Raw genomic sequence first — 24,743 nt, forward strand, 5'->3', positions numbered from 1 at the left:
TGCTAGTAAAATTACTAAACTGATTTTTGAAAGCTCAACTGCTCTATTTTCGCAATTTAATATTTTGAGAATAAAAATCTCTCGCAGGGATTCTCTAACTAAAATAGTTTTTTTTTATGTATAATTTGAAAATGTTAAGTTTTCGATTGTTCGTTTATAAATTTTGTTACCAGTTTTTGGTTTTAAGAGGGCGCTGGGTAAGCTTAAAAAAATACTTGATTACTTCATTGTTAAATCTATTTGAAAATCATAATTTATCATAAGAAAATGTTTCTCGCATAAAATATTTAACTATTAAAAATGTACCTTCATAATGACAACTATTAACTATATTGACAACTATAAAGTTAAGTTTATTAGTGCTCTTCGTGATCAAATGGATGCATTCTTCGATTAAATGCCTGAGGTCGTTGCCCTTTCGTTCTTTTTTCTACACGCCACTTGAAGATATCAATATATTATTTTACAAAAGTAAGAAAAGGAATTCCCTCCATTCGTTTAACAGATTTTTTTTTGAAGAAAAAGAACATTACTCTTTTCGAAAAGAATTCCACCAGGGCCCCATGAAAATATTGCCCCTGTCTGCCGCAGAATACGGCCTTGGAAATTAAGTTTGCTAAAACCATTTTAATTCTTTCAATAGCATTGAATATGCCTACTTCTAAGAATAGAGCTTGTGCCTTCCAATGAGGTGTCCCGGGTTCGAATTCCAGCAATGGCTAGTCGATACGAATTCCGCACCCAGCTCGCACCAATCACAGGGCTGATATAAGAAATCCTGATAGACGGATCATGTGTGATAGTGCCCTTGCCGTCAAGCTAATCGTACGATGTTTTCGTGGTTTTCCCCTCCTTGTAACGCGATACGGGTTAGTTCTATCAAAAAGTGGAATTTGGCTGTGGCATATTTCTAACAATATTTGAACCAGAAGTTCTCTTGTCTTCTGGATTGGGTTCAAAATTACAAGGCTGTCGAGTTGAACATTAGTAGTCGTAAACCCAAAGATTGAGTCATCTGTTCAACGACGGTCATAAAATAAAATTTGCCCTTTTGAGCGAAGATATCATTTAATAAATTAATAAATTATGTTTTAGTTTTTTATTTATTTCTTTAGCTGGTTACATAAGATAGCTGTTATGATTCATAATCCTTATCAACAAGATTTCAAAAAAATTCGTATTTCCGGAAAAAATCACATATATAAATATATATATATTATGACTAATATTACTCCCCCCCTCCAAAAAAAAATCGAGGTTGACGACTTCCTCTCTGAAAATGCTTATCTTTTTCCTTTAATATGAACTTAATGTCATTCTGTTTCAGTAATATCCGTTCAGAGTGAATGCAGGAAAAAATAACCCTTCATCATTCCAGAATTACGTTACGTAATCCATTTCACTAGTTTCTTTTTCTGTATCCATCTGCGCTTGTGTACAAATAATTTGACATTCTGCGCACGCGCGTCTCTTTGCTGTGAACGAAAGAGCCGGTTAATTTCTTAGTTTCGGCTCAGGCTAGTTTGTATTGTAGTTTTGTCAGTTATCGATTTGCTGAAATTTTGATTGTATTGTAATTTTACTTTTACTTTTTTGGCTATGTTATGCACCATTCATTGATTTTGTTATTCTTTTTAGTTTGTACACAAATTTGACGTTTTTATTATAGCTAAGAAATGAATGTATGATATTCATTAACTGAGCAGATTTCTGCATGCTCTGCTTGAAGAATTTCTTGGCAATTATTTTCAAATTGAAGTATGGGATCGAAATCCTCGGATAAATTCCTCAGGAATGGTTCTGTTTCACAGGAAAAAGAGGTAGAACTATACATACGTTTTTTTGTTATGAAGAGTGATTATGTAATGCATTTGTTACTTATGTAATACATTAGTACTTATGCATTTTACTTATGTAATGCATTATATAACATGTTTTTTTATTATGTAATACTAAAGCTATTTCAATAAGCAGCAATATTCTGGACAATAAAATTTAATCTAGTCCAATATCTCATATTATCAGTATTTGTTAGCTATAATTTAATTTTCTTAAGGACAACTATCAATCAATGATAGAGAAAGTTTCAATATTAAACTCTCTTACAGAATTACAATTATTCATTATGAATGATTAACATATTATTTTGCTTTTTCTTTTTATTATTTTAGCACGTTAGATTTACAATCTAACAATAATCGAAACATTTGAATCTATCTATTAAATTATCTAATGGGGATATCTCCGTATCGTACCGAGCCGTATATTTCGAAATTTTGAATAGTTACCTATTAAGCATTTAAGGTTTCATTTTTTTAAAATTAAGATATTTTACATATATAGTTAAATAAAGAAGATTGATTTTTACACATTAAAGTGTACATCCATATTAATGATGATTAAATAGAACAAAGTTGTAACTCTGCTTTTATGCTCTTTCTGCATTGATTGTTTCAGGTAAAGATTATTGAAGTGGCAGTCAAATAACATATATTAACCAAAAGATATCTTACTAAATACATATAATTAATTACTCTGTAACTTTCTCATAATTTTACATGTTTAAGAAAATGTCATACATGAGATTTTCTTGTGTACAAAATTAACAAAAAGAAACTCTATTATTAGATTCTTACATTAGGAATCCAGCAATTAGGAAGAGAACCTAATATCTGTCATTTATTTTAACCCTCTATATTTTCCCTGATTTAAAACATTATTAGTATTTGTTTTATTATCATAGCTTACAAAAATTTAAAAAGCATGAAAAGTTATTTTAATTTTTTAAATGATGTTATCTGTCTTATATAAGACAAATCAAAGAGTTAAAATCATTATTTAAATTGCTGATTTTAGTTTTTGTTGTCCTGCTAGTAATTTTTTTGTATAAATTAATCTAGTAAATCCACTGATCTATTAAGTTTGAATCTTTGTTTTTGATATAAAAAATTTATATTTGTTTATTTTTTCTTCATTTGTAAAAGCTAGAAGGAAAAATAATGTTACTGACTCTTACTGTATTAAAAGGATCTCTTAGTATTTAGATTTCCTACCAAATGTGCCGAAACATTGTGTCTACTTTCACATTGGTGTGTGAAAGTTTACATATTATTTATTCTAATCAATGCTTATAAGTACTTAAAAAATTTTTTAAAATTAAAATTTTTGCCAAAAATTCAAATTTTACAAGTATAGTTTTAAATTTTGTTTAGTAATTCTCTGAAAGTAGGAACTGTTCTCTGAACTAAAGAAGCTTCCTTGATTTTTTATGATTCTGTGGTGATTCCAACAACAACATAAAAGTGCCTGTAAATTCTAGATATTTTTCTAAAATTTTGAAAAATAATATTTTTTAATAGCATTTTATGAAAGTTTTAATTTTGTGATGGATATCAGACTTAGATAAAATGATGAACTTTCTGCAAATACAAAATTTAAACTAAAAAACTTTTTGCAAGCAATTTTAATGATCTCTTGACTCTCACAATATTAATTAACTCTTGAAACTAGTTTCAAATTGCACATAGTTACAAAACTAGTTTGAAAATCACCTATTTTTTAAGAAATATCTTCTTTTTTTTTGTAAAATAAACTCTATATGGAATATTATAAATGCAAGCATGCCTGAAAGTCAAATGCAATGATGTAATCATTGGTAAAATAAAAGCAGAGAAAAAAAATGTTCTTGTGAATTTTTAAAGATTCACCTTGCAAGATTAATATAGGGATTTTTACTATTTTCTTTTTTTTAATGAATAATGCTAAAAAAATGTACTAAATGTTTAAAAATATTGATTGCAGAGTGAAATAGGGATTTTAGATAATTTTTGTATTTAATAAGTAATGATTAAAAAAAAAAACTTCCGCGGTTTTAAAAAATATCTACTAGGAGGTTAAATAGGGAATTATGATGATTTTCTGTTTATAATGAAGAACTCAAAAATATTTTCCATGACATTCACGAATTTTCCACAAACAGCATTGTGAATAAGTGTATATTGTACGTATCTGGTTGTTATAATAATATTCTCGATTTTAGGTTTCTGCAAGTTGTGATGTAACTGATATCATAGGGGATTACGGACCATGGCAACGTATGATATTCATTCTGACATGCTTACGTGGAACACCAACTGCATTCTACAACTTAAGTACCCCATTCTTTGCACCAAAACAAGATGTTTGGTGCGCTCAACCACCAGGATTAAATTGGACTACAGCTGAGTGGCGAAATTCTGCTATTCCTCTTGTTGAATATGATAAGAAAATGGTGCCTAGTAGGTGCAGCATGTATGAAGTTAAGATGGTAGATGATGAATTTGTTCTTAATGTAAATAAAACTATACCTTGTAGTGCCTGGGAATATGATAATTCATTTTACATCAATACTTTAACCCAAGAAGTACGTATTTTTAAAATTATTTATTTTAGTGCAACTTTTTTTAAAAATGTATATATTTCCTTAATTAAATATATCAATTCGTCTGTTTAATTTTTCTTTTTGTGCAAGAATTTTTTTTAATATGGTATTTGATTAATCAATAACAATTTTGTTTCATGATTTCTGAACAATTTTCCATGCGTTTTAAAATTAAAGTATATAATTTAAATATCACATGAAGTAAAATGTCAATTAGCATTTAAATGTCACTACTTCATGTCTTTACTTCATNCCTCTTGTTGAATATGATAAGAAAATGGTGCCTAGTCGGTGCAGCATGTATGAAGTTAAGATGGTAGATGATGAATTTGTTCTTAATGTAAATAAAACTATACCTTGTAGTGCCTGGGAATATGATAATTCATTTTACATCAATACTTTAACCCAAGAAGTACGTATTTTTAAAATTATTTATTTTGGTGCAATTTTTTTAAAAAATTTGTACATTTATTTCCTTAATTAAATATATAAATTCATCTGTTTAATTTTTTCTTTTTGTGCAAAAATTTTTTTGAATATGATATTTGATTAATCAGTAACATTTTTGTTTCATGATCTCTTAACAATTTTCCACCTGTTTTAAAATTAAAGTACAGTAGGGAACCGATTATCCAGAATGATCGGGACCATCTCTATTCCGGATAACTGATTTTTCCGGTTTTCTGAATCGCTACAAAAAACCGTTTTTTTTATTGTTAAACCCAACTAAAAAAAAAAATTTTGGAAATAATCTTAAAAAGAAGAAAAAACGATGAAGTAATACACTAATGATTATTTCCAAAACGATGGTAAGGTAAACATCTTTCAAAAAAGAAAGAAATATCCTAAAATCTTATGAGGAAAAAAAACTTTTTTTTAAAAAAAATGGCGGGAAAATTTATTGAATTTTGTTCCGGTTTTTTTGGTTTTCCGGTTTTCTTATTTCCGGATAACGGGTTCTGTACTGTATATAATTTGAATATCACATGAAGTAAAATGTTGATTTAAATGTCAATTAGCATAGCATTCATTACTAACAAATTATTATAATTCTTTTAACCAATAATATAGATTAATAATAATGACTTAAAAATTATTTTTAAGCCATTATTATAATTTTGTAATGCTAGATAGAATTTATGTATTAATGTAAGTTCAGCAACTGTTCTTTGTTAGAGATTGATTTTAATCTTTGTTAGATTTTTGTTAAATTAAAAAAACTAGTTCAAGCACAAATGTTTTTTAACCATTATTATTAATCTATATTGCAATGCTAATTATAGTTCATTGCAAGCACAAATAATTTATTCTAACTTATTAAATAAGATTAATAATATAGTTTAAAAAAATTTAAACTTTTTAATAACTTTTGTAATGATATTTAAGATTTATTAAACATAATGCTAAAAATCATCAATATTTGTTTTGTAAAATATCTATTGTTATCTGCGAAATTTGGCTAGATGTAAAGTACTTGTCTAAATTTTTGTGTTAGGGTGCTATTCATAACTTTAAATTTTTAAATAAAACTGTGCTGAATATTTTTGTGCCAGATGGAGGCTTTATGTCATTGATTGTTCCAGTATGACTTGGTGTGCGACAGAGATTGGCTAATTTCCTACACACAATCTAACTACATGGCTGGCATGATGTGTGGAGTATTTTTATTTGGTCATCTTGCTGACAGGTATCTTTAAGTCCTTAACTTATTTAAAAAATAGTATATTGTTTATATCATTATGGTTAATACACTTAATGTTTACTAATATTTTTCTTATAATATACAAATGTCTTACATAAGTTGGCTTTCTTTTTCAAACTAGCACATTGTAAACTTTTTAAACTAAATTTTGAATTCGTTTCATCTTATGTGTAGATTTTTTCTTGTGAAAAGTGTTTTAATAAATGTTACAGTAGATTCAGCATTTGAGCGAAATGTAAAAGATCTTTTTTTTTTTTAACATAATCATTTTAATAGTAATAATTTGTTTTGTGGCTTACATTTTCTTTGATAGATTTCATACTTTAATGGTAAAATATGAACTATGAAAATAGTGTGGATATTTTAAAATGTACTTGTATGTCAAACTACATAGTATACAAACACATTATTGTTAAAATTTCTTGTAAAATTCTAATCAGGGATAGCAATTTTCTTCCAACATGGAAAAAATCATGAGAAAAAAAATCTTGAAAGAAATAGGTTTCTTCTAACCCTAATGGAATAACTGGAAGAAACTCTTTTTTAAAAAGAAATATTAAATCTCAAAAATTTATTTTGAACACTTTATAATTGCAATAGTATAATTTAAATATTAATCTTTATTTCCAAGCTATATAATTTTAAAGAAATTAAAATTAAAAAGTAACAACTGGAAAGAAAAAGGAATTTAACGGAATTCTTATCAAAATTGTTATAACTGTTATTTACTATTTTATGTGAATGAGTATCGTTAAATCTTATTTTATAGCCATGTAATAAATTGTCGAATATCACTCTACTATGCACTAAATTAATGAATTATATGCAAGATGTAGAGATTACTATAAATATATTAAATTCACAATTACAAATAGGGTACTGCCTTTTATAAACAAAATACTGTTAAGTATGAACATTTAAGATAAATCTGAAATAACATGATGTATTGATTTTAAAATTTTGTATAAAGCTAAAGTGAATAATATGAAAATGGTAATTTTCCCTTTAAAAAAAATATATATTTAAATTTTTTGCCTTTCTCGTACTTTTAATAATAATAAAAATTTCTGCATTTAAATATTTGAATGAATGCAAAATAATAAATAAAGTATTTGCATTTAACCCTTTCACGACGGGAAGCGCGAAAGCACGCTTACCGCTGAGGCCGGCAGTCTCTCTCGCGTGTGTCCCTCCAGGGCCGGAGGGTTTTTTGCTGTTAAGCCTAATTCCATTAAATTACCGAAATATCAAAGCATTGTTTAATATTGTTCTGTAGAGTATTTAAATGACGTATGCTTTATCAATATTTCTATTGATATTTTATTAACTTAAGTTATTTCTTGTTTAAATATATATTTTACGCATTTTATTTTCATTATGAACTTATTTAATAACATTTAACATTACATATCTGAAAATTAATATATGACTTAAAGTTCTTTTTTCGTATGAAAATTCTAAAACAGGGATCTACAAGATCTAACTATCCACTAAAAACTAAATCGAAGGTAGCGAAGAAAAAAAAACTCCCCTGCTTACTGTAAACAAATACCACATGCAAATTTAAAGAGCCGTCATAAAACATTCCTTCCCCCTAAAAACCACATCAATGTACTCTCATCTTGAGTAGAAGGTCAAATCTACATGTATCTGAAACCATATGGACATACAATGCCATCTTATGGAAAAAAATGTATTTTTTATTCATACTTTGGCACGCAGGTGTGTCGGCCGGGCAGTGAGTGCGTTTCTTGCTGGCACGTACGTATATATGACAGTCGACGCGAAAGGGTTAATATTAAAAATTCATAACTTTAGAAATTTGTTCTTTTTGTCTTTGGTTCTTTTAGAAGAAATGTGTGTAAACTCAATCATTTAAAAAAAATCATTCTGTTCCTGTAAAATCTTGATATGATCTAGTTTGATCTAAATTTTAATATGCGTGACTCCTATAAAATTTAATGGTACAATTGTTATTTTACAAGCTATTTATGTCTCACCATGTACTGATCGTTAAGACATGGTTCCCAACAAATCACTTAAGTCAAGCATCACTGGCTGTGGTCAGTATATGGGTGGGTGACCACTTGGATCAGTCTGCGAAGTGTCTGAGGGTGTGCGGTATTGATCCTCATTAAACTGTTATACCATAAAGTGCTCGACTTTGCGCAGGTCATCAAATTACAAAGTGGGGGTGCCATCTCTTCTGCAGAGAATCAAAATTGTAATGACAGGTCTTCAGATCATCCTCAGGGATATTTTCCAAACCGTCCGCAATAGCCCATTGTGCAGCTCTAGTGTGCTGTAAATGAACTACTATAACAATAAGCTTTTTATTTCACTAGCAAATCTAGTGAGGCCACAGTTAATCTGTCTACAATTTTGTTCTTCTCTTCATTTTGATTTATTGGTTATAAAAAGATAAAATGTTTATTTTAGTTTTTGGTATATAATTTTGTTATTTGTGATTAACCAATATCTATGATTTTTGTTGTAACACATCTTGTTTGGGGGTATTATAAAGTATAAAGTGAACTTCCTTTTAAAGTTGGAGACAGCTTTCATTAATGAATTTTAAAAGTAAAATTAGAGTTTTAGCTTTATTAATTGCTTTGTTTTTAAATTGTTAATTTTCTTTTTTTACATTTTGTTAAGAATTTTATTTCTTTTTCAGATTCGGTCGTCAAATAATTCTTAACGTATCTGTTACTTTGATGCTTGTTGCTAGCATTATAACTGCCTTTGCTCCAAATTTTACATTTTTTAGTGTAACGAGGTTTTTATTAGCTTTAGGTGTTGGTGGTACACAAAATACATCATTTTGTTTGTGTGAGTATGTTTAAATTTATTTTGAGGTGATAATTTTGCCTTGAAATGATTTATAATGCTCATTTTTTTCATATTTCTAAAACATTTTAGGAAATATTTATTGAATAATTTCTTGTTTACTTTTCATTATCTTAATAATTCAAATTTTTTTTTCATTATCTTAATAGGCTTTTTAATTTAATTTTTTAAACTTTCTCTCCTAACCATTTTGTTTTTGTCTAGAATTTTATAGCATATGTATGACACATTGACACTATCATATAGCAATTTTCTCAAAATTTATTTTTTTGAGAAAAGTGCTTATAATTTAGTGTGCAAAACGAAATTATGATATTTGCTTTGTCTCACAGATTATATGGTGTTCAGATAAATTAAGAATTTTTTCACTAGCCATGGGTATGGTCCAGAAAAGTCTTAATGTACCTTTCAATTTTTTATTTTACTTCACAGAATTTCTCCGAGATGAATATTGCAAACATTTATTTGCACAAATTTATACATTTTTAATTTTATATTAGCTTTTTTTTTTCTCAAGTACATTTTAGCTTTATTTACTTTATTTATATTAATCAAGTAGTAGGATATATTTACTTTTTTATGTTTATGGTTAAAAAGAAAATTGAACATGAAGTTATCCCTGTTGATCACTGTGTAGAATTCTGGTTCATTTACTATGGTTTTTATGTCTGTATTAATCACAAAGAGAGTCTAAATGTTGCATGCTCTAATTATATGTGTTAAAATAATACATATATTCATTAATAATCTATTTATCATTATCTTCTTGAATAACAATACCTTCATCTAGCAAAAAGCTGAGGATTTTAATCTTTTCTGGGAAATATTTTATCAGTTTTTCATTCTTTAATATTTTTATTCTATTTCTGAATTAAAGAAAATTTTTATGGGAAATTTTAAAACAATTCCTGTTTGAAATTTCATTCATTTTAAATTTTGTGGAGGTGTAAAAATCGGTATAGTAATCACTTGACTAAAAACTAAAAATGTGAATAATTCACAAATAAAGTACAGAAATGGACCTACCACAGTTCAGTTATATAAACAAGAACTTTTCTCTGTGTTTAAACACCAAATGACAGAAAGCACCTGCTGAGTGAAGATAATAAATAAATAAACAAGCTTGAATAAAATAAATGAAAAGAAGGAATGGAATTTAAACAATGAGAAAAGTTTTTATTTTTAGAACAGAAACTATTGTATGTCCATTTTTGTACTTTATTTGTGGTTTATTTGTGTTTTGCTTTAATCTACTTAGCTCAAAGTCTACCCTAACCTATCCTCTTTTTGGATAGTTGTCACTTCTATTTAGTTCCTGCTTAACTAAATGTTCAGTTGAAGAAGAAAAAAAAACATTTTTTTTTTGTGCTGCAAATTTTTTATTTTTCAAATTTCTGTGTTCATTTTACCCAAGATTTTGCATGTGACATCTGTCAAAATTGTTTCCCATTCAGCATTTTATGAATGTTTCTTGAACTTATTTTTTTAAATGTTTAAATAGAAATCTTTTTACATGGCTTTTAAAGAAGGAAATTACCAATAATAAATGCTCAAACATTTATCATTTTTAAAGCAATTATACTGTATTTTTCAGAAAAGTACTACTATTTAAAAGGTCAAATTATTATCAATAAAGAGAATAATATACAGTAGAGCGCTGATTATCCGAACTGCTCGGGACCGAACATGGTTCGGATAATGAAAAGTTCGGATAATTGGAAACTGTTTAAAATCTAGTGTACATGATTATTATTTATGCACTAACTTCGCTCCTTTTGTAGGCTTAGGACTGGTAGTACTATCTAAAATAGCTTTGACGTGTTTAAAAGTTTTTTTTCTTCCATTTTTAAATATTTTTAATTAACTTTTTTTAAAACTTTTTTTCATTTTGATTTATTTTTATCATATTTCAGTTTTTTATAATTTTTTTTGTCAATTACTGATTTTACCACATTTTTCATTATTTCCCATTGAAAAAGAAATCCAGCAAAGATTTCGTTTCAAAGAAGATGCGTTTTTTTTTAGCAGCCATATATCCCTTATTCATCATTTTGACGTTCTAGCCAATTCATTGCAATATCTAATGAATTGCATGCTTCTATCTTGAACTTGATCACTTACTTCTTCATCTTCGTCTGTGGAGTTCTGATTTTCATTAAAAATCAACAATTTCATCATTTTCATCCAAAAGATCTACTGGTTCAGAAACATCAGTTTTTCTGTTAAGAATTTTATTCCAAGATATATTATTCCAAGCACTGTAATCACTAATCATTAAATATAAGTGGCAACTACCCATTCCTCAATTATAAAACTTCAGCACTTATTTATTCATAAACTCCTTCTGCATTCCAACCATTGTAGACTATCAAAATGAAGCTCGCATTCTTGGAAGATAATTTTCAGTTGTAAAGGGGTAGGTAGGTTTAACTGTATCACCATACATGTATGTATGGCTGCTATGAAAACTGCTAAAAAGGTTGTAAATTAAATATGGTCTTCGAATGTAGGGGATATTATGTATTCTAATTAATTTAGAAAAATTGTCAAGATCTTAAAAAGTATTCTAAACTTTAAAAAAAAAAAAGAATTCTGACATAGTTTGGATAATTGGACATTCGGATAATAAGGGTTCGGATAATCGGCGCTCTACTGTATATGGCAGTATTGGGTTATTAAAGTCTTTAAAGCAGTCTTTGTATTTATTATTCGCTATTTAGTCTATTGCATATGTTTAAGAAAAAATCTTTTTCGTATGAATTTAAAGAGTAATTTAAATTTTTTAAAATAACTTTTTAAATTGTTTTTAGCTTATTTTGTTAATACGAAAAATGCTCAAAATTCCCTATTTCACCCTGCAGTAAATATTTCTAAACATTAGTAAAATTTTTAAATGTTTGGTTCAATAAATTTGTCTAATTTTGTATTGCTTTGTAAGTTTTTTGTGCTTATTAATTTATTATTATTTTTTTAGTAATGGAAGTTATCGGTCCTATATATAGGACTAGAGTTACGTTTGCATTCTCTTTTGGTTGGTGCTTTGGTCTTCTATTACTTCCTGGTATGACATATCTAATTAGAGAATGGCAATATCAACAATTAGCAAGTGCAGCAGTGTCTTCCATTTTACTTAGCTATTGGATGTAAGATATTCGATTTAATATTTTTAAACATTAATTTGAAATATGATTAGTTACTGAAGGGTTCCTAAAATATAGCTAATTATAGAAAGTTTGTTTGTACACACTTTTATTTATTTGAAGCTCTTATAAATACAACCATTGGTCTTTTCTGACTAAATGATATTTTTCAAGTCTTTTTTTTTTATTTCTATTGACTGTATTTATTACATCTATATGCCTTTTCACCATATTTTTTTAATATTTAGATTAAAATTGTAGTTTCTCAAAGGTTTTATTCAATTTTACTTTTAAATACATACATATGTGTGTAAATATATATGTATATGTATATTGTATAAATTATTTAATACTTTTTCCAGTGTCTCATAAGTTTAGATCAATAGTTCAGGTGTAAAATTTTATTTATTAAAAAAAAAAACTTTATATAATCTATAAGTACATGGATTTAAAATCCTCTTTTTTTAGTTTTATGCCTGAATCTCCTCGATGGTTAATGACTCAAGGAAAATATGAAAAGGCTGAAAAAGTGATGAGATCAGCTTGTAAACGGAATCGATTAAAAACTAATAATATGCCAGTTATGATGAAGCAGCTTAAAGAACGGATTGAGAGGGTGGGTTAAATGTTAAATTCCCATAGTTTGTGTGCTGCTTTAAGATATTTGCATTAATTTATTTCAATGTTAATTTTTGTTGTTTTTAGGATGAGAGGAAGGAAAATCCAAACATTATTGACCTTTTCAGAACTTCCAATTTGCGTAAAAATACATTGTTTGTATTTATATCATAGTAAGTATTTGAAAATAAACATTTGCTTTTTGATGTAAAATCTGTATCTATTAAAAACAAAGCTCTCATTCACTCGTTACTAATTCTCCCTCTAAAATTTTAAACATTTGTTCTTTAGGAGATAATAGAAAAACTAAAAAAGTTTCATTTTAATATTATGTAATTGAACAGTAATGCTTAACACCATGCTTTTACTTAGAGAGAAGTCTCATATTTCGACTACTTGTTCCATACCAGATAGAGGGAGAAGCTAAAAAGCTTCATTTTGTTGTTTTGTGATTAAAGGATTATTAGCTTAATAAACAAAATGCTTAAGAAATGTTTGAGTTTGCCAGAAAGCTGGAAGTCTTAAATTTCGACCTTGTGTTCCTTATCAGATTAAAGAAGACATTTAAAAAGTTTCATTTTGATGTTTTGTAATTATTGGGGTACTTAAGCCTAATTAGCAATAATGTTAAATAACACGTTTTTATTCGGATAAAAGTTTCAAATTCATTCAATGTATCCATTATAAGATAAGTAGAAAAACTAAAAAGTTTGGATGAAAGTATAATTATTGTCGGAGAATAAGAACTAATAATGAACTGAAAGCTCTTATCAAGCATAGAAACATTGTAACATTCATCAAAGAATAGAGACTTTCATCGCTTGGTCATATTGCGAAATCACCTGACAACTGAGTGGTAAAGATCTTGCATTAGAATCCCATGTGCAGTAGGCCAAGAATAAACCAGAGAAAAGGCAGATGAATGATGTCTTGGATGATTTAGAAACTCTATCTAAAGATCTATAACTGGAAGGTCAGGGATAGAGCTGTGTGGAGAAACATTGTGCGGCAGGCTGTGGCACACTCCAGGCTGTAGTGTCAACAAAGAAGAAAAAGTTTCATTTAATTATTTCCTACATATCAGGGTAATAACAATTGCAAAATAAGTTTGCCACAAAAGTAGAAGTTTTAATTTTGACGACACTTTCCTTATCAAATAAAGGAAAAACTGAAATGATTTTTTTGAAGATATTTTGTAATTATCTGGGTAATTAGAATGTAATACGTCTAATTGACAGTAATGCTAACTAATTTCTTGTACCAAGATAGAAGTCTCAAATTTGAACTATTTGTTTTTTGTGAGATAAATAGAAAAACTAATAAATTTTATTTTTGTATTTTGTAATTATTGAGTTATTTTCTCAAATTTAAAGTCTTGCTAAATAAAAGTTTGCAACAAAGATAGATAATTGACGTAGATTTGCTACAGAGATAGAAGTCTTAAATTTTGATCAAGTGTGCCTTATCAGATAAGGGAATTAACTACAAATGTTAAATCTTGATATTTTGTAACTATCAAGGTAATTAGACATGATCACCCTAATTTGACCCGTGAAACAAAACACTTTCCATCCAAATTAGAAGTCTCAAACTTGAATCATATGAAATTACAAGTATAAATTAAAAAATTTTTATTTGGGAGTTTGGTAAATATCGCTGTAGCTCGATTGGCAGTCTTGCTAAATAACCCGTTCTCTTCAGTTATTACCAAGTTTCTGGACCACCACAGCAGATTCCGGCTCCTGTGAACCGGGAAGTGGTAAAATTGTGTGTGGATCAGCTGACCTTTGATTCGTGCTATTGCTCTAAAATACTGATGCTGATGAGTCAGAGCAATACTGCAGAAGACTGCAGGGGTTGAATTTATGCATGTTAAGAACTGGTAGAACCGCGAACCAGCTTCATCGCACGTTTATTTTCTTGTGAAACGTTCAACAAACTTACTAACATTATAAATAATATAGAGTTAACAAACTCTTTTTTATTATAGTGCTTTAAGATTCAGAGACATGTGTAAAAAGTTTTTGAATAGCCTTTTTTACACTATAAATTGCACTTAAAAATTAAATAAAATTCTTTTGCAGAGATAGGCTCCTATTTATTTTCTTATTGTATTTTTTTAAATAAATTTCAATACATTTTGACAGGAAAATTAAAAGTATGAAGGTATTAACTCAGGGTGTTTCAACATTAAGAAAAATTTAACATTTATATTATTTATAAATAAAAAAGTTATAAAATTTTTTCTTTTGAGAATATTTAAAATGAGCTATTAATTAATTTTTTAAAAAAAAATTTAGCGAAGTACGCAAAATTATGTTTTTAATTTGACAAAATTAAATGTATACTTTTGTAAATATTTGCTGCTCTTTAACTTCTTATACATATGAATATTGCTATTATTAAATTGGGGAAGTCGTCATTTGATATGAAAACTGAATTCATCATGGTCTTAAAAGCTGATTTTTTTGCAGCCTTCTTCCTAAAATGATTGCGCATCCCTAATTATTAATTATGTTTTAACGTATTGTTTAAGTATACTTTTGTTTTTTACATTCTTTTTTTCTTTTTTAGTTTTTCAGTTGCGTTTGTGTTCTATGGACTATCTTTAGGACAAACTACTCTGGCGGGGAATCCTTTTCTCAACTTTTTTATTGGCTCAGCTGTTGAACTTCCTGCCTATTTCCTTTGTATGCTATTTATTCGCTACCTAAAGAGGAAACCTTCCTTCTTAATATTTGATATTATTGGTGGCTTAGCTTGTTTTCTTATGATAGATTTAGGTATATGAAATTTTTTCTCTAGGTCTTCTTATGATAGATTTAGGTATATGAAATTTTTTCTCTAGGTCTTCTTTAGCCATATAAGTTTTTTTTTCTGTCTGTTAACTTAAATTATTAGTTGGCAAAGTATAATTCCAGATTTTATGTACCTACTTAAATACATAAACTGATTAGAAAATTATTTTGTGTTTTAAAATTAAAGATGTCTCACTATGAAAAATAAAATTATTTTGATTCAAGCCAATTCTTGAATTAAAATTTTATTTAATTAAAATGCTTAATTCAGAGACTATTCATGCACCACATTCTGAAAAAGTCAACCCATTTTTTAAAATATCAATTTAATATTACAATGATTGAATAACATTTGTTTTATTTGTACTTTGAACAAATTTTATAATTCTTGTTGCAAAACTTGAAATAGATGAAAAATTAAAAATTTTTTTTTAAAAAAAAGTTTATTAAATTCAGCATTTAGTTTTTACATCTAGTCAGAGCTTAAGTAAAACATGTGGCTTTTATTATTTAAATTTGTCACAATGTTGGTTATTCTACTTTCTAATGTTTTAAAAATCTGTTTAATCGCTGAGTTAAACAAAAAAAAGTTTTACTTCGGATTTGGCAATTATCATTGTAATTAGTCCAATTGGCAGTCTTGCTAAATAACCAAACCTGTTTTCCCCATTTACTACCAAGTGCTTGGTAGAGCATAGCTGATTCTGGCTCTTGTCTTATTAAAGGGCAAATAGGTGAGTTCGTACAGGTAGCACACTTTGAAATGAGACACTGTATGTGAATAAACCAGCCTCCTATTCCACTAAAATACTAATACTAAAAGCTTTTCTTACGAGGCCAAGTTTCAACTTGTTATTTATTGTTAATTTTTATATCAAAATAAAAAAGATTTGCATTAGACTTAAAAATAAATGGCATGAAAGGTTACAGAAACAAGTGTAGAGTAATATTTTTTATTGATTTTAATCTTGCATTAGGAAAAAATAGAGCAGTGACAATTTGAGTCTTAGCTGTTCTTTTTCTTTCTTTTTGAAGGAGTTAAGAGATAATGTACTATATATGTCAATGAGGACTTTAGTTTGAAGCACATAGTGTAAAAAAGTTTTAAAAATTTTTTTCTTTCATAATTTTTTTTCTTAATGACAAATCTCCTTTTGTGTGATCTGTGCTAGGTTATCCTATATAGTTGTTGGATTAGATTAACATGATTAATCTTTTACCTAAAGCATTTATTCTGTTATTTATTTAGCAAGAAGTGTTTCAACTTTTAATTTGAACTTTTTTTCAATTATTTAGAATATTATTTTTTGTTGAATTTATCATAGGTAAATCTGTAAAAAAAATTATTATTTTTTATTAAATTAAATTCCCCCCCCCCTCCATCTAGGACATGAATGGTTGAGGATAACGGCGGCCATGGTTGGTAAACTTTGTATTAGTGGTGCATTTATCATACTTGCTATACATGCTGCAGAAATATTTCCAACTGTAGTCAGAACTGTTGGATCTGGTACAAGTCTAATGATGGGAAGAATTGGTGCATCAGTAGCTCCATTTGTTAAAGAATTGGTAAATATTATGATTAAAGGATTTTTTTAATACATTGTGTTTAGTGCCTTTTACAGATCATAATAATTGTTCTTTAAACTTGCTAAAATTTTATATTTGATCTTTTTTTTTCTCTTAAATTCACCACCCATCTATTAAAACTTAGTATTTTTGTTATTCCTTTTTCTTTGAATTGTTTAAAAAAAAATTATGTTACTTGTCCATTTCATCACTAACTAGTCCATAGCTCATTAGCTATTCTTTGACCATTAAAAGCATTTTAGAGTATAGCAGGAACCCGAATACGTCACTTTGTTGGCGTAAATGTATTTTGCACATTGTTTGCACAAATGAGATGAGAAAATAAAGAAACAAAAAGTTACCATCAGTATAAATCAGATCAGTATAATATCAGTTTTCTTAAATATTGCGAACTGAAATTTTAAAGATTAAGGAACATAATTTGAAATAAAACAAATTTATGGGTTTGAAATCTGATAGAAAGTTGCACTGTGATATCAGGTGCACATAGAAAATCCACATTCAAAGATAAGTTGAAGTAAATGGTGGTGTTGATCAACAGTATCTACCTTGTTTCACTCATAGTTTCTGGGGAAAATATTGGAAAAAGAAGGGAGACTTATTACTGATTGTAGAAAGTGTGCCAAAACACATAAATTTTTTAAAGCTATTAAAGGAGAGGGAGACTTATTACTGATTGTAGAAAGTGTGCCAAAACACATAAATTTTTTAAAGCTATTAAAGAAGGGGGAGACTAGCAAAAAGGCAGAACTAATTTTTGACTATTAACAGAGATAAGGGAGGAGTGATGCTCATAGAGNAGTATTGCACTCTTTCCATCACGTGATTGTAACTCTTTGCTTGCTATCTGTGGCGTGTCTTTTCGGAAGGAATAAAGCGAACTTGGTTCCTCTACCTACTATTTCAACTCTATGGTGATGCTCTTTCTTCTGCATCAGTAAATTCTCATGAAGAAAAAAAAAATGCTTTTTTCAGCATTTTTCTTTGTTTCTCAGTTTCCTTTTTTTTCCATTTGATTTCTATTTTTTTGTAGCATAGGTGCACAATAACACAATAATGAAATAAAAATTAATATTCATTGAAAATGTGAACAATTATGTGGAACCTCTAAAATATTTTCTGTGGAACAAAATTTTGGAATCTCTGTCCTAGAGAACATTTTTGTGTGTTACAATTGTTTTTAGTTGACTTTCAGGGTGTGATGTATACTATGTCAAAAAAGGGGAAATGAAATTTTATTGATCATTGAACATAAGGTGCATTGCAGAAAATTTAAACAATATTATTTGTTTTCTTCTAGGCGTTATCTATTTAAAATAATACTTCATAATCTTTCTTATACAAATGAATGTTCAGAATATCATTTCTTGTCATCATTCTAATATGTGAGTTGCATTCTTTGGATAAACTCAGCTTTTTTTTCCTTACTAGATTTTTGTTATTTGTGACTGTATAATAACATTGGTGTTTGGTGCAGTATTGGCTTAGCCAGCTTTTCAGCCATTAAATTCTATTATCTATTACTAATTCCATTATCTCAAGCTCATTTTGTTAGGAAGGAGTCAAGGAATCTAAAAAAACCAGGAGAAACTGGAATAAATGGAAGAAACTGAAAATGACCAATTATTTAAGAGTTAAATATTCATACTTAACTGTATTTGAGTATACAAATTAGCATGCAATTCGTAATTGTGAATTCATTGTGTGCATTTAGTAGTGTATTTGTTTTTAGTAAATGATTTATTTTGTTAAATGATTTATTTTAGATGTGCTAATAAAATTTGATTTTGTTATTTCAACAGTTCTGTGTATAAGTATAAAATTGGGTTTTACTATACTCATTCACTATTGGTAATAAATATAATATTGAGTTTTATATTTATATATAAAATTGTGTATACATGTATATAAAATTGGGTTTTACTATACTCATATAGTGAAAGAAATTTATTTGTTTTGTCTACTTGTTGCTTTTTTATTTGAAGCTGATGTATTAAGTAGGTCGAAAATTAATACTGTTATTAAAACTAGATTGTAAATTTTAATCAGTTTTAATATTGAATATTTCTGTATGAAAAATAGTTTTTTCCATTTCTTCCACTTGAGTTGGAAGAAACGAGTTTCTTCTAGGGCTGTGTTTTTCCACTCTGCAAGAAGCTTTCCATATCTTCTCAATCACCCGAGTGGTCATTTGTCTTCTCACATTTAGTTTACAACACTGTTTAATTTTTTTTTTACTTAAGATGTGTAATCTCATTTAAGTTTAGCACAGTACAACTTGTGCAATTAAACATTATATTCCATCTATTTAGTTTACCAACAATAAGTTAAAAACTTAATTTATTATTCAATGTTAAAAATTGCTTTCCCTTTACTGCTTTATTTCTTAAATAATAGCTTCAAATTTTTTCAATTTTTTTTTGTGCTGATGCAACTGTAAAAGCAATAAGTCATTTTGTTTATAGGGTATTGCTATAGGAAAACCAGATGAAGCACCTGCAATTGTATTTGGATCATTGTCTTTTCTGGCTGCACTTATGATTATTCTGTTGCCAGAGACTTATAATCAGTGCTTACCTGATACTATTTGTGAAGCTGAAGAGTTGGGAAGGTAATTTTTATTTTATTTTTTTAACCATAACTAATCAGTAAATATTCTGTCAAATATTGAGATTATTCTTACATAGCTGTGAACTATTAACTACTTTGTTTTTCTGAAAAAGTTACAAGTTAACTGATTCTATTTTTTTTTTTTTAACATTTAATAATTTTATGTCATTTATTTGCCAGTAAATGGTTTTTAGGTTTGAAATCGTAATTCAAATGATGCAGCATGTTTTAACTGTGACCTTTAAAATTTCTTTAATCTAATGCCTTTAATGGGTTTTTTTAAAAATCTTTTTGTTGATACTAACAGAAAATGTGTGTTCCTTTGACTAAAAATCAGTTTTAAACTAAGTCCTTTTTGTAACTAACATTGTGAAGCACTTACTGAAATAGCTAAATATAATTTTACTCAGTATACAACAAATGAATCTGATTATTGTTTGACATTTAGGTGTAGAAACAAAATTGATATTTGTTCGAATTTCAAAATGCTAATTGATAAAAAAATTGTTAATTGATTGGTTTATTTAGGCGTTAAACTCAATTTGTTATAGTCAAATTATAATACTACAACGCATTTAAATGTGTATATTTTGCTCTAATAAAATTATATATAAGTTTTGTATTAATTACTTTAAAAAAATACTAGATATGTAATAGGAATAAATATAATCCTCATGCAATTTATTATTAGCATTATAAGTGTATGGCTCTGATTCAATTTAACCATTTTATTAAGAACACCAATTTTGCCACAGTTCTAACATCTTTTATTGTACTTTTGCTGTAGTTCTCATGCAATCAGTCTCTTATTTTGTCTCCTAGCTGAAATGTAAATACACTTTGTGGGAAACTCTTTAAACAGTTTAGTGATTTTAAATTCATTGAATTAAACAATGTGTAATCTTTTAATTTTTTGATGTACCCAAGTTAACTGCTAAACAATGCATATATTTGCCTCATTTTTATTAAAGATAAAATAGAAGCTTCCTTTTACATTTGCAGTGGGACTGTTACTCCTCACTTCTTCACTCAAAAATATCAAAACAGATTATGTAATAATGGTAGTCAAACCTATATTCTGGTTATGACGATTGAGGCAAATATTTACCTGGAGAATGCACCATGCATTACACATCCTCCGTTAAGAAATGAATGTAAAGAAATACTTTTGTACTGAAAATGAACCAAGCTGAAATGAAAGTAAATAATTATAATGATAATTAAATCAGTTATATTGCTGAATATTTCTAGAAATGCCCTTGCAATTTTTTCAATATTTTTAAAAAAAATTTTAAATACTAAATTTTTTTACTATATGGTAATATCATATTCTTTATACGCTAAGATAGAAAGTATTTCAGATTATTCGTGAAACTCTTTTATTAAACTTGATGCTTTTGGTTTAAAATGTTTCATTTATCATCTGCTAATGTGTTTTATATCAAAAATTTATGATCAAAATTTAGTTTTCAAATTATGACTTTTTTTTATGAAAATATTTGTATTTTTTACAGTGGATTCAATTTAGCACAAAAAATTGATTCTGATGATCCTGAAGAAATTAAGTAAGTTGAGAACAATTTATTTTGTAGAATGTTCGGTATTAAAAAGTGCAATCCTTTTTATTTTGCTTAACTTACTTATGTGTGCCAGGTTGTTTGTCACAAACAGTTTTGAAAATTTTTATATCAAATTTTATAATTTTGGTTAGTTGTTGTTACCTTAGGAAATATTGATTAAAATTATTATAAAAAAATTTATTACAATTATTATTAAATTTGCTAAGGAATCATTATAGTTTGTATAAAATTAACTGGACATTGTGTAATATTCTTATAAGTTTGCACTTAAACAGTACTGTATATACAGTGATTGTTTTACTGGAAGATGTTGCTCTTATTTGTAAAATAAGTCATTCACTTGTGATTACAAAATTATTGAAAAAAAAATTCTGTTGATCTTACTGTAATAAAATTAAACAAGAATTTGTTTAAATGTTCATACAAATGTAAACTGAGGCCAGTGAATTTCTAAAATAATACAATTGAATGTTCTTTTAGAAAATTATTTAAGTATATTAAATATTAAGTAATTGTATTAGATCCTTGTACATTATAATAATTATACATACCTTAATGCATTAATATTTAGAAATGAGATTGTTGGAAGTAACACTAAATCCTTATTTTTCTGGAAGAACGATTAAGACCAAGCTCATTTTTTTTATTGGTTTACATGCATAAAAACTTCCCTATTTCTAAAAGTTTTATTAATGAATTTTTTAGAATGTTAAAAAATATTTAGTAAAAGGCAGTTTTAATTTTCTTTTAATTCATGCAATTACACTATTCTAGAGTTAAACATGACAGTAATTTTATATACTTAAACATTTTTAAGGTAAAAGTTAAGTTATTAATTTTTATATTTGAACACTTTCATATGTTTATCTTTTTTAGTGAGGAAAACGATATCAAATTAAGCATGCTGAACAATGGAAAAGATTGCAATGCCTGATATCTTCTATGAATAAAGCAAGAATACTTTGTTACCATTACCTGTATTTATTACATTTTTATTTACACACAAGTGATATATTTTATTGTTTTGTTTATTTGAGTTGCTGTTAACAACGTTTTTACATTTAAATATTTTATCTTGCTTAGCTTATTTGTGCAGTATGGTTCTTGTTAAATTGTAGTTTAAAAAAAATTACAATTTCTCATCTAAGCTTCAATTATGTTTATTCAGATATTAAATGATCTGGATTTATTATCAGGAATCAATATTAATTAATCATTCATTGAATGAAAAAATAAAACATTATTTAACTGATTACTAATGTTCAGAGGTGTTAAAGTCAATTTATGCCTGTTTGTTTTATAATTTGCAGTATAAAGGTAGAATAATTAATTCAGGGCATAAAATTTCAGTTCTAAAGATTTTAGTTTGGCAAAAAAATTTTACTGTCTATTTTAAATTTATGAAAAATATGAATAATTTTTAAAAAAGTTGACAAGTTAAGTATGAAGAACAATTTCATAACTGAAACCATAAAGGAATGCAGAAATTTTAAAATCAAAACATATTTATTTTAATAATTTCATAGGTAAAATGTAGATTGTTCTAAATTGAAGAAAAATGCAGTTATCTGGTTTCAAAAAACACTTTCCACTGTGTTAAGATAAAATGGTGTAAGCTTATATAGCTTCACTAAACACAACATTTTAAACTCGATGCCAGCCTTAAATATTTGGTTGTCAATGAAAAGCTGATGAGTGTGAATTTTGCGTCCTGAATTATTTTGTTATAGAATATATATTGATTAAAATATTCTATGAATTAAGAGTTTGAAATTTACATTCTTCATGAGTATTGTGTTAGCCAATAAAAAAAAACTTTATTTAATTTAGCTAATCACAAAACCATGCATCTCATTGTGCTTATGGCATTATTGTTAAATAATAAAATTAAAAACAGTTTATTATTAATCATAAATGTACTAAAAACAGTTCATTTAAGTATAAGGTCTATCAAGTACATTCAAGTAAGGTCATTCACATTTATTATAAATCAACTTAGGTACATTAATCCACATTTTATATGGTAAAAAAGTAAATGTTACATAAATTTGTAAAGTAACAGCCAGAAAATAAAACTTGTAAAGTGTATTTAAATTAGCAAATTTTATAAATTTTAAAATCTTATGAAAATATATTATGTAAACTAGAAATATTTGTTAATATACTCATAGTTTTTATTAATAAGACATTCATCTAATTTTTTTTTATTACTAAAATTCCAATGAATTTAAAAAAATAGAAGATTTTAACTAGAATAATTCAATGAAGTTTTTAAAAGAATTTTATCTTTTAAATTTTGTTTTATAATGTTTTTAAGTATGAGAACTATTGTATAAGTTAAATAAGTATCAATTTAATAAAAGCTATATCCTTTAAATATGTTGTTTAATACTGTTTAAAAGTTGAAATTATAACCAGTTTTTAAAGGTATCAAGTTTTAGTATATTAAATAGAAATTTTAATGTAATAAAATTAATATTTCATTCTTTATCTTTCTGATTTTTATAGTTAGACTGAATTCCAAATATTTCATTTCAAAATTTAATTTTGTCAAATATTTTTCAGAAAAAAAGAATCTCGTCAAAGAAAGATATTTTCTAACTTTTTTAAATTTTTTTAATGTAAAATATATCTATATATTACTTTAGTTTTTATTTTGTTATTCTAGAACAGTTGTCAGCATGTAGCAAATAGGTAATGTGTAACACTTTCTTAATTGCATTATTCACATTCCTATAAGATTAGTGGGTAACTTTTTAAGGAATAATATATGTGTAATGCCTATCTATCAGATACAATTAACGTCTAATTTCTATGCTGAGTATATTAATTTAAATTCAGTTTTAACCATTGCATATTGGGTTTTGTTTTTCCACTGTTTACAGTTTCATTTCATTTTTTTTATGAGATCAAATGAATAATATATTATTTTATTAGAATGTAAGAGTACTTCAGCATAAGTAATGTCGAACTATTAATATAATGTTGTAATTTTAAAAACCTAGAAAGAAATGATTAGATTCTTGACAATTCTACTTCTTGCTTATCTTACTTATTCAAATTTCTTGCTTCTCAATATGTTTAGATATTTATATTTTAATCATAAATATGAATGATTTAAACAATTTTTTTTTAAATTTTTCAGTTACCATAAAGAATAAAAAATATTTCAACTTTACATTTTTAACTATGATGCAATTGCTTATTATGAAAATTAAACCTTGTTACATATGAATCTTGATAAATTTTTTTAAAGCTCTTAAATATAGCTTAATATAAGGTATGCTTTATCAATGTTTTTAATTTGTTTTATTAATAACCCAGAAGTTAGGGAGCATACTCCTAGTTGTTTAAATGCCATAAAGAAGAAATTTTTCCTCTTTTCTTTTCTTGTATAAATAAATGAGCTAGTGTTAAATAAAAAAAAATTTGTAATTA

At 26.8% G+C, this 24,743-nt stretch overlaps 1 protein-coding gene across 3 annotated transcripts; it reads left to right on the forward strand.

The window, feature by feature from the left end:
• The first annotated feature begins 1,460 nt into the window (after positions 1-1,460).
• On the forward strand, positions 1,461-23,380 carry LOC107438722 (organic cation transporter protein). 3 transcript variants are annotated; one of them, XM_071179910.1, is made up of 13 exons: positions 1,488-1,573; positions 1,670-1,820; positions 4,040-4,402; positions 6,004-6,107; positions 8,797-8,951; positions 11,944-12,112; positions 12,578-12,725; positions 12,815-12,900; positions 15,302-15,510; positions 16,913-17,094; positions 19,581-19,726; positions 21,240-21,290; positions 22,182-23,380. In XM_071179910.1, exons 2-13 carry the CDS (start codon positions 1,761-1,763, stop codon positions 22,237-22,239), a joined length of 1,731 nt encoding a protein of 576 aa, XP_071036011.1. In that variant the 5' UTR covers positions 1,488-1,573; positions 1,670-1,760; the 3' UTR covers positions 22,240-23,380. The 3 variants fall into 3 exon arrangements, with proteins under 3 accessions (XP_042898078.1, XP_071036011.1, XP_042897960.2); XM_043042144.2 differs by having other exon boundaries at positions 1,461-1,820; XM_043042026.2 differs by lacking the exons at positions 1,488-1,573; positions 1,670-1,820; positions 4,040-4,402 and adding an exon at positions 4,677-4,832.
• Positions 23,381-24,743: the final 1,363 nt, after the last annotated feature.

The sequence above is a fragment of the Parasteatoda tepidariorum genome, chromosome 1, assembly GCF_043381705.1.
Source record: "Parasteatoda tepidariorum isolate YZ-2023 chromosome 1, CAS_Ptep_4.0, whole genome shotgun sequence".
Taxonomy (NCBI): Eukaryota; Metazoa; Arthropoda; class Arachnida; order Araneae; family Theridiidae; genus Parasteatoda; species Parasteatoda tepidariorum.

Coding starts and splice junctions, on each gene's coding strand:
- LOC107438722 (XM_043042144.2), top strand. CDS start 1,761: ATGGGATCGAAATCCTCGGATAAATTCCTCAGGAATGGTTCTGTTTCA. Junction 17,095..19,580: donor CTCCATTTGTTAAAGAATTG/GTAAATATTATG, acceptor TTTTGTTTATAG/GGTATTGCTATAGGAAAACC. Junction 19,727..21,239: donor GAAGCTGAAGAGTTGGGAAG/GTAATTTTTATT, acceptor TATTTTTTACAG/TGGATTCAATTTAGCACAAA.